The 18067-nt window shown below is 45.8% G+C and overlaps 1 protein-coding gene across 1 annotated transcript in view; it reads left to right on the top strand.

The window, feature by feature from the left end:
• The window catches only part of LOC111968986 (neuronal PAS domain-containing protein 3-like), a 160797-nt gene that overhangs the window by 69196 nt on the left and 73534 nt on the right, over positions 1–18067 (top strand). The window contains exon 3 of the mRNA XM_070445274.1: positions 17668–17766. Coding sequence (XP_070301375.1) covers positions 17668–17766 — 99 coding nt within the window. The remainder of the gene's footprint in view (positions 1–17667; positions 17767–18067) is intronic.

The following is an 18067-nucleotide window of genomic DNA, read 5'->3' as shown; positions in this document are numbered from 1 at the left end:
CAATGGCAGCTACCAGATGCTCAGCAGGCTCTCTCACAACTTACTGCCTGAGGGCCAAACCACACGACCAACAACAATTGGACACTTTATGGAACACAAAGTCTTCACTATCTCATCCTGGAATATGCAAGGCCTGAGGTCAGCTGCTCTGGCCTAAAGAGCAGGAACCAGGACTTCATAAACAAAATCTGAAATACAGACATTGTCATCCTACAGAAACCTGGTAAAAGGAGACAGGCCACTGGTTGCCCTCCTAGGACAGAGAGTGGTAGTCCCATCCACCAAACTACCAGGTGTGAAACAGGGAGGAACTCAGGGGTATGCTAATTTGGTACAGTGCAGACCTAACTCACTCCATTAAATTAATCAAAACAGGAACATTTTACATTTGGCTAGAAATTCAAAAGAAATGATCTCAACAGAAAATATATGTGGGGGGATATAGTGTGCTACCTATATCCCCACTAGAATCCCCATACTTTAATAAAGACAGCTTCTTCCATCCTGGAGGGGAAATCAATAATTTCCAGGTCCAGGGACATGTACTAGTCTGTGGCGACCTAAATGTCAGAACGGACAAGAACCTGACACCCTCAGCACACAAGGGGACAAACACCTGCCTGGAGGTGAAAGCATTCCCTCCCCCATTTGCCCCCCCAGGTACAACTTTGACAGCATAACCAACACAAATGGGTCACAACTCCTGCAGCTCTGTCGCACGCTGGGTATGTACATAGTCAATGGTAGGCTTCGAGGGGACTCCTACGGTAGTAACACTATAGCTCATCTCTTGGCAGTAGTACTGTAGACTACTTTATCACTGACCTCAAACCAGAGTCTCTCAAAGCGTTCACAGTCAGCCCACTGACACCCCTATCAGACCACAGCAAAAACACAGTCTACTTGAACAGAGCAATACTTAATCATGAGGCATCAAAGCCAAAGGAACTGAGTAACATTAAGAAATGCTATAGATGTAGTTTGGAAATACTAAGGAATGTAGTTTGGAAACCTACCAAAAAATATTAGGCAACAACAAATTCATCTCCTTTCAGACAACTTCCTGGACAAAACATTCCACTGTAATAGTGAAGGTGTAAACTTGGCAGTAGAAAATCTTAACCAGTATATGTAACCTCTCAACTTCACTATTCAAATCTAAAAATCTCAAATAGAAAACCGAAGAAAATTAACAACAATGATAAATGGTATGATGAGAATGTAAAAATCGAAGAAAGAAATTGAGAAACCTGTCCAACCAAAAACATAGAGACCCATCTGAGGGGGCCTAAAAGGGGTGTGGGCATGGTTGACTTGGGGGGGTGTTGATTGGTTGGGGTGGGGGTGTGTACGTGGTTGGTGGTGTTGTGGTCAGGATGTACGTCCTCTCCTCGCTGGTCTGGGCGGGGTGTCTATTGATCTGTTGTCTCTGTGTTGGGGCTGCGTTTGAGAGCGATGTCCTTTAGAGTACGGGCAAAGGTGGGCACTGCTGCCTTGTATAGGTGGACCTGGTCATAGAGGATGTTCAAGCGTTTACCCGCTGTATGGTAGCAGGGTGGAAGTTTTTTCGGGGTAGCAGGGTGGAGATAACCACTTGTGCATTGAGGAAAGTAGAAGAAGCTTTGTCAATCACTCCCTTCAGTGCTGTGGCCACCCTTTCCTGCTGTGTTCTCAGGTCGTTTGTGCCTGTGTGTATTATTGTGTGGCTGGGTGAACCTAGTTGGTCCTCAGACAGAAGGTCTAGGGCGCGCTGGGTGTTTGGACACCAGAGTTTAGACTCCGTTCCCTTCATCCATCAGAGCAGATTCATCATGCCTCTGACACTTATCTCCCTCACTAGCTTTAAGCACCAGCTGTCAGAGCAGCTCACAGATTACTGCACCTGTACATAGCCCATCTATAATTTAGCCCAAACAACTACCTCTCCCCCTACTGTATTTATTTATTTATTTTGCTCCTTTGCACCCCATTATTTATATCTTTACTTTGCACATTCTTCCACTGCAAATCTACCATTCCAGTGTTTTACTTGCTATATTGTATTTACTTCGCCACCATGGCCTTTTTTTTTGCCTTTAACTCCCTTATCCCACCTCATTTGCTCACATTGTATATACTTATTTTTTTCTACTGTATTATTGACTGTATGTTTGTTTTACTAGATGTGTAACTCTGTGTCGTTGTATGTGTCGAACTGCTTTGCTTTATCTTGGCCAGGTCGCAATTGTAAATGAGAACTTGTTCTCAACTGGCCTACCTGGTTAAATAAAGGTGAAATAAAAAAAATCTAAAATAAACTCCCCCCTCTCTTGCCAGCCATTCAGATGAGTCCTTATAAAGAGGGAACCAGAGCAGAGCTGTGTTGCCCACAGGGAGAGCTCTAACTGACCGTGACTGCAAAATGCTGCTCACTCAAAGTTCTTCTGCTTTCCAGACGTATTGCTAGGCAGGGCTTCATTATATGTACTCTTTTATCTTTGTTTATGGAACATGTGTGGTATTGGTAGAGGGAGGCAGGGGGACATTTTTCTCTGTCCAATAAGAGTTGTCATTCATATGATGAATAAAGGAGAAGGAGAAGAGGCGAGAGAGAGAGAGAGAGAGACAGAGAGAGAGAGAGAGAGGGAAGAGGGCGAGAGTTAGTGAGAGAGTGAGAGAGAGAGAGAGAGAGAGAGAGAGAGAGAGAAGGAGAAGAGAGAGAGAGAGAGAGAGAGTTAGTGAGAGGAGAGTGAGAGAGAGAGAGAGAGAGAGAGAGGCGAGAGTTAGTGAGAGAGAGTGAGAGAGAGAGAGAGGAGGGCGAGAAGTTAGTGAGAGAGCGAGAGAGAGAGAGAGAGAAGAGAGAGAGAGAGAGGGAAGAAGGAAGGAGTCCTCTTCTTTCCCCCTCTCCCCTGCTTGCAGTTGTTTGGCAGTAAGCCTCATCATCACTATGTCAACACAGTAACACTGGGCTGTCCAACAGCAGCTTGCCCACTCTCTCTCTCTCTCTCTCTCTCTCTCTCTCTCTCTCTCTCTCTCTCTCTCTTCTCTCGCTCTCTCTCTCTCTCTCTCTCTCTCTCCACTTCTCTCTTCAACACATTACTTCTTGACCAGAGGCACTGTACAGCTCTCTGTTCAACACATGGCTGGACCAGTACCAGAGCTACTATAGAGCTTAAGAGGTTTTGCTGGTCAGCAGGGCCCTAACAGAGGCCCAGGGCCCACAGCTTTCCCTGGTCAGTCCATGATGTGGCCCTAACGATAGGGTCCTCTTCACTCTTCACACAGATTTGAGTGGGTCTGAGGGAGATGGCTGGCTGGCCTGGCTGGCTGGTGCCGCTGGTGCCGCTGATGCCAGATCTGTAACCGTTACGGTGTCACTGGCAGCACTTTACCAGAGGTTAATTGGTTGTAGATAAACTGTTTTGTGCTGGCCATTGGTCAAGATCTGACACATTCCTGATCAGTTTCCAGACTCTGGATAATAATAATATAGTTTTCTAGAAGACTAGCCTCCATTGCAGTGCACCTGGCTGGTGGTTAAGCTTCCTTCTCCTCCACTCTGTCAGATGTTTGTTCTAACAGAGAGGATGTGTACCTTCTGTAATCTCCCCAAGTGGGGAGAAAAAAGGACAAATCATTTGATTGGTATTTTATTGTTCATTAGTAAGCTTAATACACCAGAAGTAGTGACAAGTTTGTTGTGTCAAATTCCGGTTTGATCTCTGCTTGTTGTGACACGAACCCACAGAATCAATTCCCAGACGATGAAAGCAGCAGTCTGTGCCAGAGTTGTTCACTGTTTCCACATCTCTGCTGCAGCCTGCAGGGCCCTGACACGCACTCTCTCCTCTCCTTCGCTCTCTAAATCCTCTTCATGCTGTTTCTTTCTGTGTATAATCCACAATTAAGGTGAGATTGCAGACCTTGTGGTTAATACTACTGCATGGTGCTTCCAGCATGGGGGAATATTTTTTATATTTTTAGAAACCGTAGCTACCAGCGATGCAAAGCAGAAGGAAATTGCAGGTCTCAGATGAATTGTATGTGGTGGCATGTTTTATTAAAAGGTTGTCAACAAAATGAGCAAGGAGACTTGTTCGAGGACCTTTAGGCTACTTGTATTCTGCTGAGCTAGTTTTATCGCAAACCAGCAATTACATGTTAAAATGTAAATGGTTTGTTGTCAGCAGAGCTGCAGTTGCAGATGTAGCATCTTGATTTGAGCCAGTTTGCTACAGCAGGAAAATAATCCTGTATTAACAGGACATTTATGAATTATTATGTGGATTGTAATTAATGGACATTTTTTTTTTGTAGGGTTTGATACAAGTCTGACATTTCAAAGTGGAAATTGCAAACTTCAGAAGTCATTTTAAACCTCAACAACACTACGTTTTACATGTATTGCATTGCAGGAAAGTTCTCCTCAAATGAAGATCTGACAACTCTAGCTTCAGTATGCATTGTGTTACTGAAAAGGATTAACTGTCAAATGCCTAATTGTGCTTGTATGTTAATCAGAGGTGTTTAAATACATGTCAAAAACTCTTTTCACTATCTCTGAGATTAGTCTAAATCCATTTACAATTGTTGAAATACATTTAAAATAATTCAAAATCACAATTTACTTTTTGTTATGGTTGCACTATGTAAAACATGACTAAATCTCAGCCCACTTATAACAGTCAACATTCAGGCTAGTCAAAGTCAGTAAGGCTGATGTGCTTATATCACTCTGCAAAACTCTATGTCAACAGATTATTATATCCTCCGTCAGATAACGCCACGTCGGATGAGATACGTTCACATTCTCCTCGGGAGATCAGATGAGAAGACAGCCTACGGTTTTTCATCAGGGGGTTCTTTCTAGTGGTCATCAGCTGTAGTCTGCCAGCCATAGGGAGCCTGCTAGTGGCAGGGAGGCTGTAGGAGCATTACTGTGTGACTGGCTGCTGAACCTGCAGGCTGTCTGTTCGTCGGGTGATGAGACTGAGAGACTGAGAGGAGGAAGCTGTTTCACAGGGAATGTCTAATCTGTGTGACTGGGAGTCATGCTGGGCACTGAGCACTGAGCATCCCTCTCTCTCTCAGCTCCAACACTCCCTTCCTTCCTTCCTTCCTCCATCACACCCATCCTGACAGTCTCTCTCTCTCTCTCTCTTTCTCTCTCTCTTTCTCTCTCTTTCCCCACCCCCTCTCACCAGCCCTCTCTCTCAGCTCCCTCCCTCCCTCCCAATCCCTTCCCTCCTCCCTGCTCAGGGAGCGCTTAAGAACCCCATAGCTCCCCAGCGCCGGTGTTCATGTCATTCACGGTCTCCGAGACATGTCGCTCCCCCCCCTCCTGCCTCCCCATCCCAAATAAACACGCTCGCCATCAAAGGAAGCTGATTCTAGAATTTGATAACATCATGTTCTCTTTGCAGAGAAACCATATAGAGCCATGCAAATGAATGGTCCTGACTGATTGGTCCTGGATATTTCAGGTGCTCTGAGCATCCCTTTCCCCTCACTCTGGATTGACATGCATAACTACAGTAATGCATAAATACATACGTAATATATGTTAAGGCATCTCCAGATGTTTTATTTTATGAGGGCAGGAACTTGGCCCTTTCTATCTAATCGGTTGCGGCAAAATGACACTCCATGCAAATGATGGTTGAGGTTGTTTGCCCTCAAATATTTCCTGTAAAAAGAAAAGGCGGAAGAGAGGCGATGAGATGGCACTCTAATTGGTGCGGAAGCTATTTGGCTGCATTCCAGCTGTATCAATTGCTTTTCTGCTGCTTTTCTCAAGTAATGGCTTGTAATTGTTATTCTTCAGATTTTATTAACGAGCTACAGACAGAGAAGCCTTGATTTGCTCCAGTAGCACACAGACAATAATTATAATGGCACCTCTACTTGACGTGATTTCAGAACGAACGCAGGCGGCACAGGACAATGATGCAGCTCAGCTCCCTGATGCAGTCAATGACCAAATCTTATTTTCCATCTCTTCCTCCCTCCTTCCTTCCCTCCCTCCTTCCTTCCCTCCCTCCCTCCTTCCCTTCTTCCCTCCTGCCGTGACTGACACTCTCCCAGAACCACTCTAGCCTTGCTGCATCGCCCTGCAAATCAAATATGACAGGGAATATTGTTGGCATAATGGAGAATCGCAGGAGAAAGTACCACTGTACACACACAAATAGCTCAGGGCTTAATTGAACATCGCTGCCTCTGACCTGGACCCAGCCACAGGTCCAGGGTAATAGACCTAGTAGTATTCCTACTGCTACAGATAGAGATAGGTAGTGTACTGTACTGAGCTGGGCGGCAGCTGTGGTCAACATATCTCTCTCTCTCTCTCTCTCTCTCTCTCTCTCTCTCTCTCTCTCTCTCTCTCTCTCTCTCTCTCTCTTCTCTCTCTCCGTCATCTCTCTCTCTCCTTTCTCTCTCTCTCTCTCTCCTCTCTCTCTCCTCTCTCTCTCTAGTCTCTCTCCTCGTCTCTCTTCTCTTCTCCCTCTCCTCTATCCTTCTCTCCTCTCTTCTCTCTCTCTCTCGTCTCCTGCTCATCCTTCTTCCTTCTCTCTCCCCGTCCTTCTCTCTCTCTCTCTCTCTCTCTCCTCTCTGCTCTTTCTCTCTCTTCTTCTTCTCTCTCTCTGTCCTCTCCCTTTCTCCTCTCCTCCCATCGTCTCTTTTCTTCCTGCTCGTCTCTCTCTCTCTCTCATCTCTTCTCTGTCGTCTCTCTCGTCCTCTCTCGTCCCCTCGTCTCCTTCTTCCTTCTACTCTCTCTCTCTGCCTCTCGCTTCTCGTCGTCTCTCCTGCTCTCCTCTCACTCTCTCTCGTCTCTCTCTCGTCTCTCTCTCTTCCTCTCTCTTTCTATCTCTCTTCTCTCTCTCCTCTCTCTCTTTCTCTTCTGTCTCTCTCTCCTCTCATCTACTCTCTCTCCTCTTCTTCTCCTCTGTCGTCTCTCTTCCCGTCTCAGCTATCTCTCTTCTCTCTCTTTCTCCTTCTGCCCCTTCAGTCCTTTCCCGTCTCTACGCTCTCTCCTGTCTCTCTCTTTTCCCTCTCCTCTCTTCTCTCTCTTTTCTCTATCTCCTGTCTTCTCTCTCTCCTCATCTCTTCTCTCTCTCTGCCCCTCCTCCTTCTCTGCCCCCCGACTCTCTCTTCGACTTTCCCTGTCCCGCCCGCCCTCCTCTCGCTCTCTCCCTGTCCCTCTCTCTGTCTCTCAGTACTTATACATCTAGAGTCAGTGTATTTTGAAGTACCTCCTAATAGTAATCAGTAGGAACTTCAAAGTGATGTTTTTGTTCCTCTGTGCATATTGTGAAGGCACAAGTTGTGGTTCTGACAGATTTATCGGGAATTGTCCCCTGGAATTCAATATGTATTTACTGTATATTCAGCATAGCTCCATCTGCATATCAGACACTTTACACTTGAATATTACTTAAATATTATTTGAAGTCGCTCTTTCAAGAGCGAGGCAGACAAAGCTAGAGAGCAAACAACACTTCTTTTAACTGGGTTTTATTTTTGCCGTCTGTACTGCTTTTGTCACGTCTTAGAACTTTCAAAAGTTGGACTTTCTTTTCAACAGTCTCTCCTCTGAGTCGTCTCTCCCTCCTCCGTGACTGAGTTGAAGGAGGAGGAAGGGCTGCACTGAAGCCTCTTTCTCCTATCTCTCTCTTGCCATCTCTCTCTCTGTGGCTGCTGCTGTCTTGTTTGAATAATGGTCGTGATAATTTCCCCCAGTCCAATAAGAGAGTGTGGTTGAGGCTGAGTAAACAGCCTGATTGGCTGCTGAAGGTCAGAGTGACCGCAGGTGTCACAACAGTGAATTACAACAATGACAGTCACAGAAGAGGGCGATATCTCCTTATTCATCCCTCCCTTTTCATCCCTCCCTTTTCATCCCTCCTTTTTCAATCCCTCCTTTGACTTAAAGGAATGAATTATTCTCAGTCAGGAGTTAATTACGCATTAAGCAAAAATGATTGTATCTCCTCTCTTTAAACACGTATAACTATTTAAATATGATTCATTTGCTAGGTTAAAACAGACTTTCCATTCCTTGGGGGAGAACAGAATAGCAGAATATTGGTTGTTGTGCTGCAGTAAAATGGGACTTAAGTCTAGCCTCTTCTTAATCATGACACATTGTAGAGCTGGACGACGAGAGGAGCATGAACCTGATCTTGTGTCGCATCGACTTTCATTATACAACAGGCATTACAATTGGAAACCAATTGACATGACATGTTCTCTATCAGTCGATGCTGTAGTCTTTCATCACAGAAGATGTCAAATGAACAGTCTTGAGGTCTCGAAGTGGTGTCGCAAGTATTTCTGTTTGCAGATTCAAGTCAGTTTGCCAGGGCTTACACCTGATTCTCTGACTCCTGATGCCTGGGTTTCAGACAGCGCCACAGACAGAACCAACACAACCTACGGATCACTGGGGTGTCTATCAGACTACCTCTCCATCTCAGACACACTGTGTGACACACACACACACACACACACACACACACACACACAGCACCCACAAACACACACACACACACACACACACACACACACACACACACCCCTTGGTGTGCAATCACAGTGTCTCTGTGCATACTGGAAGTGGCACCTCTAAACCCATATTTGACATTCACCGCAGCTAAAACATTTAGGAAGAGAATAGAGACACTTTGGTTAAAGGTATCACTCTAACCAACTACTGCTGTTTCACCCACTCAGTGACTGACTGGCATCCTTATGATAAGAGCATGTAAGGAATGATGCCGCCATGCCATTGTCTTCTTTGTACAATAATACAGTGTTTACCAACCATATGGATGGGTTTTAGGTGTACCAATGGCTGCCTTCTCTCCCTGTGTCTGTACATGTCTGTACATGTCTGTGCACGTCTGTGCACGTCTGTGGATGTCTGTGCATGTCTGTGCACGTGGTACATCGTCCAAAGGAGATGACCACTGAAAAGGGCTTGTGTGACATTGCTTTCCAAGACTCTTTTGTTGCTGATTAAGTAGTGGTGGTTTCCTGTTGTCACAGCCAAGGAGAGGAGTGGTATCTCTGCCTTTGTCCTCAGCCCAGCGCTGTGTCCTGCAACCAGCAGAGAGTGTTTGTCAGTGCATGGGTGAGTGAATGACAGCGTTGTGTAGAGATGGCGTGGCCCTCTGTTTCTCCCGTGCAGGGCATTGTGGTGTGCAGACTGTGCAGGTTTGATGTGGAGCACTAGACTGTGGTTAATAATTCAGCCTCTAAGCTGTGAGCCTGGGAGGAGACCAGCTCAGGAACCAGAGGAGGGACAGACAGGGAAGTGTTCAGGACAGCCATCAGACAGCTCTCCCAATACTGTTGGGATTGAGGATGCAAAGATATTTATCCTTTCATCACCAATTAAATGCCATTGAACATTTGAAATGGTGTCACCATGCAAGGGATTTATTGAATATTGGATCCCTTCCACCAATGTGTTGCTGATATCCATGAAAGCCCTTCTCTCTCCGACACAATTGCACATTCCTGTATAATTCATCTGAACAATTCGTGAATGTGACAGTAGTATCTAAGAGCCTATCCACTCCTCCACTCTTCAGGGTTTATACACTCTGTGATGGTCTGTCAAGTACCACTAAGAGTCCCAGTTAACAGCCCAGGCCCCTCGGATGAAATATATTACAGTAATACAGCGTTCACTCACTTCAACAAAATGTCAGAGCAACCTTTGCCTAACAAGGATTTGGATTGGTGAAGAGTAGAGTAGCGTGGTGGTCACTATAGAGGAAGTCTAGAACATCTGCATAAAGCAGTGTATGATCTGTTCTGTGTGGTGTGAAAGGGGGAAAAGTGAGTGTGTGTGTGTGTGTGTGTGTGTGTGTGTGTGTGTGTGTGTGTGTGTGTGTGTGTGTCTGTCGGTTGTGGTGTGTGTGTGTTGTGTGTGTGTGTGTGTGTTGTGTGGTGTGTGTGTGTGTGTGGTGTGGTGGGCGTGTGTGGCATACCCCTACAAAAAGCTATGTGGACGCCTGCTCGTCGACGCATCTAATTTCAAAAATCATTGGCAATTAATATGGAGTTGGTCCCTCCTTTGCTGCTATAACAGCCTCCACTCTTCTGGGAAGGCTTTCCACTAGATGTTGGAACATTGCTGTGGGGACCATTCAGCCACAAAAGCATCAGTGGATTCGGCTATTTCAGCCACACCCGTTGCTGAGAGGTGTATAAAATTGAGCACACAGCCATGCAATCTCCATAGAGGAACTCGATAGTTAGTGTTGCAACCGAGGACAGATGCTTTTCGTTAGCTCTGCGCTTCAGCATCTGGCGGTCCTGTTCTGTGAGCTTGTGTGGCCTACCACTTCGCGGCTGATCGTTGTTGCTACTAGATGTTTCCACTTTACAATAACAGCACTTGTATTTGACCGGGGCAGCTCAAGCAAAGCAGAAATTTGACGAACTGACTTGTTGAAAAGTTGAAAGTCACTGAGCGCTTCAGTAAGGCCATTCTACTGACAATGTTTTTGCCTATGGAGATTGCATGGCTGTGTGCTCGATTTTATACACCTCTCAGCAACGGGTGTGGCTGAAATAGCCGAATCCACTCATTTGAAGGGGTGTCCACATACTTTTGTATATACAGTGCATTCGGAAAGTATTCAGACCCCTTGAGTTTTTCCACATTTTGTTACGTTACAGCCTTATTCATAAAATATTTTTTTTAAATGTTTCTTCATCAATCTACACACAATACCTCATAATGACAAAGCAAAAACATGTTTTTTGACATTTTTGCAAATGTATAAAACTGAAATATCACATTTACATAGGTATTCATACCCTTTACTCAGTACTTTGTTGGAACACCTTTAGCTGCGATTACAGCCTAGAGTCTTCTTGGATATGACGCTACAAGCTTGGCACATCTGTATTTGGGGAGTTTCTCCCATTTTTCTCTGTAGATCCTCTCAAGCTCTGTCAGGTTGGATGGGGAGCGTCGTTACACAGCTATTTTCAGGTCTCTCCAGGGATGTTCGATCGGGTTCAAGACTGTACTTTGCTCCATTGATCTTTACCCTGATCCTGACTAGTCTCCCAGTCACGCTAGTCGCTGAAAAACATCCCCACAGCAAGATGCTGCCACCACCATGCTTCACCGTAGGGATGGTGCCAGGTTTCCTCTACACGTGGCGCTTGGCATTCAGGGCAAAGAGTTCAATCTTGATTTCATTAGACCAGATAATCTCCTTTCTCATGGTCTGATAGTCCTTTAGGTGCTTTTGGCATTCTCCAAACGGGCTGTCATGTGCCTTTCACTGAGGAGTGGCTTCCGTCTAGCCACTCTACCAGAAAGGCCTTATTGGTGGAGTGCTGCTGAGATGGTTGTCCTTCTGGAAGGTTCTCCCATCTCCACAGAGGAACTCTGGAGCTCTCTCAGAGTGACCATCGGGTTCTTGGTCACCTCCCTAACCAAGGCCCTTCTCCACCGATTGCTCAGTTTGGCCGGGCAACCAGCTCTAGGAAGAGTCTTGGTGGTTCCAAATTTCTTCCATTCAAGAGTGATGGAGGCCACTGTGTTCTTGGGGACCTTCAATGCTGCAGAAATGTCTTGGTACCCTTCCCCAGATCTGTGCTTCGACACAATCCTGTCTCGGAGCTCTACTGACAATTCCTTCGACCTCATGGCTTGGTTTTTGCTCTGACATGCACTGTCAACTGTGGGACCTTATATAGTGTGTGCCTTTCCAAATCATGTCCAATCAATTGAATTTACCACAGGTGGACTTCAATCAAGTTGTAGAAACATCTCAAGGATGACCAATGGAAACAAGATGCACCTGAGCTCAATTTCGAGACTCATAGCAAAGGGTCTGAATACTTATGTAAAGAATGATTCTTTTTATTTTTAATACATTTGCACAAGAAAATCTAAAAACAATTTTCACTTTGTCATTATAGGGTGTTGTGTGGAGATTGATGATAAAAAAAAGTGTCATTTAAATCATTTTAGAATAAGGCTTTAACGTAACAAAATGTGTAAAAAGTCAAGCGGTCTGAACACTTTCCCGAATGCAGTGTATAGTGTAGCTTTGATATCAGGGAGCGTTAGACCCTGTCTGGCTGGATGCCAGGACTCATGTAGTGGTTAAATATTCAGTGAGACAGACAGACAGCATACAGAGAAGATATTCCCTCTCTTTACACAGTGGATGATCTACTAGCTTGGAGAACTGATACACTTGACATTCTAATGTAGTACATAGTCACAACATGCCCTCGTGTTGTACTCTACATTTTGTAGTTAATATATTTCTTAGACCAATTAAATGGACGAAAGTTCGAACGTTTTGAACTTGTCTTCCTCCATACTATACTTAATTATACTCACTAGTCTTACCAATTAATTGTACACGTTGATGCAGTGCATTGCTCAACAGTAGCCTAACCATAATGTAGGTCCCTTGTGTATTATTTGGTAGGGCAATTAGTTACATTACATGATAAGTTTTATGTGGGGAGAGTTTCTGTTATGCTGAAATCAGACAGCGCTCTCCCCCTTGGGAAAGCTGTTAACTCCCCTCCAACCCAATGAAGGGTTAACCACATAGTCACAGTCGATGGCCTCCCTACGTAAGATTGATCTCTTCCCAGCGCCATGCAGCATGGAGAGGGAGAGGTACTGTGGAGGTGTGGTTAGTTAACCGGTGGAAGGACTGTGTTATTGTAATAGTCTGGCGGTACAGGGAGAGAATTTACCTGTAAATGTCACTCACCTCAGTCCTCCAGATGACATCGATAAAAGGCCTTTTAAATCAACTGGCTGGCCCCAACCAACCGATCCTGGAGTCAATATAAAGTCCCAATAAACATGTCAGCCAGCCAGGGGAGGGTTGGGTTCTGAGGAGGGGCTGGTACTTCCTCTGGGGTGGGAGATGGTCATAGTGGGAGTGGGAGATGGTCCCTCGCTCCTTGTGGGTGTGTGGTTTCGCATGGTGTGTAATAGTGGTGTTGTGTGTTGTGTGGTGTAAAGTGGTCGTTCCGTCTGGTCGTGCCCGTCGGATGTGCACCGTGCGCGTCAGACGCGTGCGTGCGGCTGCCGTCGAGATGCGGCGCAACATGCGTTGGCGTCCAGCTGCGTGCCCTGTGCGTACCTGCGAGTCGTAATGGGATTTAAAACAGCAGTGAGGCCGGTGCTCTTCCTGGTGTACTACCACTCTATTCATCAGCAGACTTACTACCGCCAGGCTCCAAAGCAAATTATATTTTCATTCGATCCGCACGAACCCATGTACACCTGCTACTCATGTCTGGCTCCATGGGTCTCTGTGCTCCTCTACTCATGTCTGGCTCCATGGGTTCTGTGCTCCTCTACTCATGTCTGGCTCTCAATGCTTGGTCTCTGTGCTCGGCTTCTCTTCGATGTCTGGCTCCATGATTCTCTACTGTGATCCTCGTCTTCATCACTGCCAGGCTCTTGCTCACTCTGCTCATGTCGCTCCATGGTCTCTGTGCATCCCTCTTCAGTCTGGTCCATGGTCTGCTGTGCTCTATCATATTGTCAGGGTCTCTGTGAGGCTCCTCTCTTCATGTCTGATCCGATCGGGGTCTCTGTTCTCCCTCTCTTCATGTCTGGCTTCCAGTGGGTATCTTTGCCTTCTCTTCTGTGCTTGGTCCATGGGTCTCTGTTCTCCCTTTCTCATGTCTGGCTTCCAATGGGTTCTGTGGCTTCCTCTACTCAGGCCTGCTCCCATGGTGACCTGTTCCTCCCTCTATCAGGCTCTGCTGGCTCCATGGGTACTCTGTGTCCTACAGCTCATGTCTGACTCCACTGGTCTCTGTTCTCCCCACTTCTCATGTCTGGCTCCATGGGTCTCCTGTGGCTCCTCTCTTCACTTCTGACTCCATGGTCTCTTTCTCCTCTCTTCATGTCTGGCTCCATGGGTCTCGTGCTCCTCTAGCATGTTCTGGCTCCATGGGTCTCTGTTCTCCTCCTACTCATGTCTGGCTCCATGGGTCTCTGTGCTCCTCTACTTCATGTCTGCGCTCCATGGTCTCTTGGACTCCTCTACTCATAGTCAGCGCTTCCAGGGTCTCTGTGCTCCTCTACTCATGTCTGGCTCCATGGGTCTCTGAATCCTCTCCATAGGTGCCAGGTTGTTGTTGTTTCACAGAGCAAAATAGCCTACAATGTTGTCCCCCTGTCTTGTCAATGAATGACAGGTTTGAGGAAAGTGTTTCTCAGCAGGGGGGTTGGTTGTTTCCTGCTGCATGTCTCTGTTGAAGACTGATGATGCAGACCTCGTTGGCTGTTTTTTTATTTTGTTTGTTTGTTTGTACGTCGCTCAACGATTCCGATTCAGCCTTTTGATTTGAGCCCCTTACCTCAGAGGAGCAGAGCAGAGATGTGCCTGTTAACACATTCAGGGGGCTGGAGAGAGAGAGAGAGAGGAGGAAATGGAGGGTTAGGAGAGGAGAGGAGAGGAGGGGAGGATAGGAGAGGAGAGGGAGGAGAGATAAGGTGAAGAGAGGGTAGGAGAGGAGGGGAGGATAGGAGAGGAGATGAGGGAAGAGGAGAGGAGAGGGGATGGGAGAGGAGGCGAGAAGGGGAGAGGGAGGAGAGATAAGGTGAGGAGAGGGTAGGAGAGGAGGGGAGGATAGGAGAGGAGAGGAGAGAAAGCCCCACCATCCACCGTTGCAGACCTCATTCACACAGAGAAACAGAGGCATGCGGAGCTGAGCAGGATGAGGAGGATAACAGTCCTCCCAGTGATCTCTATATCTGTCTATCCACCCAATGAGCATCACTATAGTGGTATATCTCACTGCAGAAAAACCCTCTGGTGCCAGGATAGCTCTGTTTCTGACCATCCAGGCTTCCTACCCCCTGGTCCAGCCCAGGAACAGCAAGTAAACACCAAGCTCCAATCCCCTAGCAGTAAGACTAGATCACCTGTCTAAATCCAGACTCAGATATACAGTATATGCAGGGGATTGTGGATTTTCGACCTGCACGTCAGAAGTTTAAACATGTTGAGAAAACAACTAAAGGCTCACAGGTGCTTTGGTCAATTGCACACAAAGTCCAACTGAAATGTGACTTCCTCTTCAAACCCAGCCCCTCCGAAAGACACACAGTTACATTTATTTGGGAGAGGTGCGAGGGGGCTGACACTGGGCGCCCGGGAGCTGTTGTTGAGGGGGGTTAAGTCACTTGCTCAAGGGCACAACGGCAGGCAATAGCATCTAGGATTTGATACCAGCAACCCTCCGGTTGCCAGCTCACTTCCCACCAGATTTTTCCCGCCAGACCTGTGATTCAGACTGGCAACCCTCTGGTTGCAGGCCCGCCTCTCTAACCGCTAGATTACCTGCCGCCAGAGTGGAAACAGAGAAGGAACAGTGGTGTAAAATGACATGTTTTCAATCACATGGCTGATTCCTAGGAAATCGTCTAAAGGCCACATTGGAACATTTTATAGAGTAGAATGGGGCTGGTGGGATTCGTTTTCTCCCACGTGAAAAAGTGTATAATTTCAACACAATGCCGGTACAGTGTGTAATATAGTCAGCCTTGAAAAATGGTCCAAATCTCCCATCGCTGTCTGCAATTTACTTTGTGGCCTTGAAACCACATCTATTGTGCTGTTTTTTTGTGCCATTCAGGCCAGATAGTGTGTCAGTGCGCGTGTGTGTGTGTGTGTGTCTTTTTTGTAGTTTCATTCAGTGTATAGTGGCAGTGGTGGTGGCGGCTATTGTGGAGCATATTGCACTTGCTGACATTACCCATACCTGCAAGGAATACATTCTACTAAGTGACATGTGGCTTGCAGACGTTTGTAAATTGCAACGCATCAATCTTGAGGGAGATGGCTGGCTAGCTAGCTAGTGAGGGAGATGGCTGGCTAGCTAGCTAGTGAGGGAGATGGCTGGCTAGCTAGTGAGGGCTATACAGTGCAAGTGACGATCCCGGAGAGTGCTGCTGCCATTTCTTTCCTGTAAAATGCTTCCCCCCTTCATAGTGAGACCATTTCACTCAAGGTATCTGCTGTTTAATAGGATGGTGTGAGGAGGTCCTTAAAGGGATACTTTGGGATTTTGGCAATGAGACCCTTTATCTACTTCCCTAGCGTCAGATGAACTCGTGGATATTATTTTATGTCTCTGCGTCCAGTATGATGGAAGTTAGAGGTAGTTTCGCTAGCCAACGCTAACTAGTGTTAGCGCAATGGCTGGAAGTCTATGGGTATCTGCTACTGTAGCATGCTAGGGAATACAGCATGTCAGCACTGGGATGGGGTTCAGCAGCTTTTCATTGTGATTGTAAGAGAGAGTTGCACCTGTCTTTTCTAATGTATGTATACCTGACAACAATAACATGACAATATATCTAAATACAATTAGTATGTGCCTTTCCTCAATATTCCTTTGTAAAATCTACTTTATCAAAAATCGAATGAAAACCAGTGTCTATAAATCAATGACTCATTTTATTTTACACTAATATATATATATATATATATATATATATATAGTCTCTTGAAAATATGTGCGTTTCAAGCAAACTGATTATCCCTGAGTCCTCTTCTATACTAACCAAATAGCATTTCATGGTCATGCTCAAAATAACATCTCCTAAGCCCATACATACCAAGAATAGTGTAACGTCTGGAAGCTAGAGTCTGGAAGCTAGTTCAGGGAGTGAGTGTTTTAATAAATAAACGCAACGCAATACAAAACAAGAAACACGAACGCACAGACATGACACCTTTTGCAGAAACAATAACGCCTGGGGAAGGAACAAAGGGAGTGACATATATAGGGAAGGTAATCAGGGAGGTGATGGAGTCCAGGTGAGTCTGATGACACGCAGGTGCGCGTAACGATGGTGACAGGTGTGCGCCACAACCAGCTGCCTGGTGACCTAGAGACCGGAGAGGGAGCACACGTGACCAATATGAAGTCAACCTGCTGATGAAGTGTCTTAATATCCAAACAAAATGTACAAACAATGTCAGTGTTTTGCTGCGTGGTACATACTGTATCTAACGTTCACCTACACCCCGACGCAGTTCACTGATTCACAGGGCATATGAACAATCGAATACTATATCAGTTCTGACAGTCACTCTTTATGGGTGTGTAGAATTCAAAATAATTCCCTAAAAAGATAGTAACTTAATAAATTATTATTATTATTATTATTAGTAGTAGTAGTAGTATACTTTTGACATGTGATTTGTGTTACTTTTCCTGACATCACCGCATGAGAGTCTGAATTTTTGAGAGAATGTGGCTCCACAGAAATGTCCCTTCCATGTTTATATGGTTCCATGTGACTGAATCAACCCACCAACTTCACACACTGTGTTTTCATGTAACTGTTGGCTGGAAATGATTGCATGCTTGCGTACATGACATGTTCTCTTGTGGTACAGTATTGTTTAGAAACACCATCATTACTGAATACTGTGAGAAAAGTGACACATTTCTTTGTAACTTACATGAGAACTGCATCTTGTCTCTGACTTAGATCAATATGTGTAATTCATGATCTTTGTGGACTTTGAGGGGGGAGGATAGAGGGGCTCACACCAGAACCATATGCATACATGTATAGACAGTGTATGTATGGCTGTGCTCCATACTCTTCTTCTCTCCTTATAGGCTTTAAGAGATTTTCACGTTGTTTCTCCACAGCGACCCTTACTGGGAGAGGCCTGCTAATGCCAGCTCCTGTTCAGCCTCTAGGCCCAAGACACTCCACCTTGGAGGGCAACAACATACCTCATCGCCATGGTAATTCCATCCCTTTCCCCCTTCCTTCCTTTCTCTGCCCTCCCGTCTTCCTTCTGGACAGTTGCAGACCAGGCCACAGCTCAGCTGCTACACATACTGTTACAATACAAGCGAACTCTCTCTCCGGTCTGGTTAGAGAGACAACATGGTTAAGGATGCCGGCTTGTGCATAAAATTATAACTCCACTTTACTTAACCCAACATGTAGGCCTAGATGCACCTGGGTATTGCTATCCTTTTTTCAATGTTAGCTTCTGTCGTTTTTAAATGTGGTCAATTAGAAAGTTCATGGTCGCTTCTG

The sequence above is a fragment of the Salvelinus sp. IW2-2015 genome, linkage group LG9 (genome assembly GCF_002910315.2).
Source record: "Salvelinus sp. IW2-2015 linkage group LG9, ASM291031v2, whole genome shotgun sequence".
NCBI classification, from domain to species: Eukaryota; Metazoa; Chordata; class Actinopteri; order Salmoniformes; family Salmonidae; genus Salvelinus; species Salvelinus sp. IW2-2015.
The sequence above is the reverse complement of the archived record's forward strand: the minus strand, read 5'-3'. Positions and strand labels throughout refer to the sequence as shown.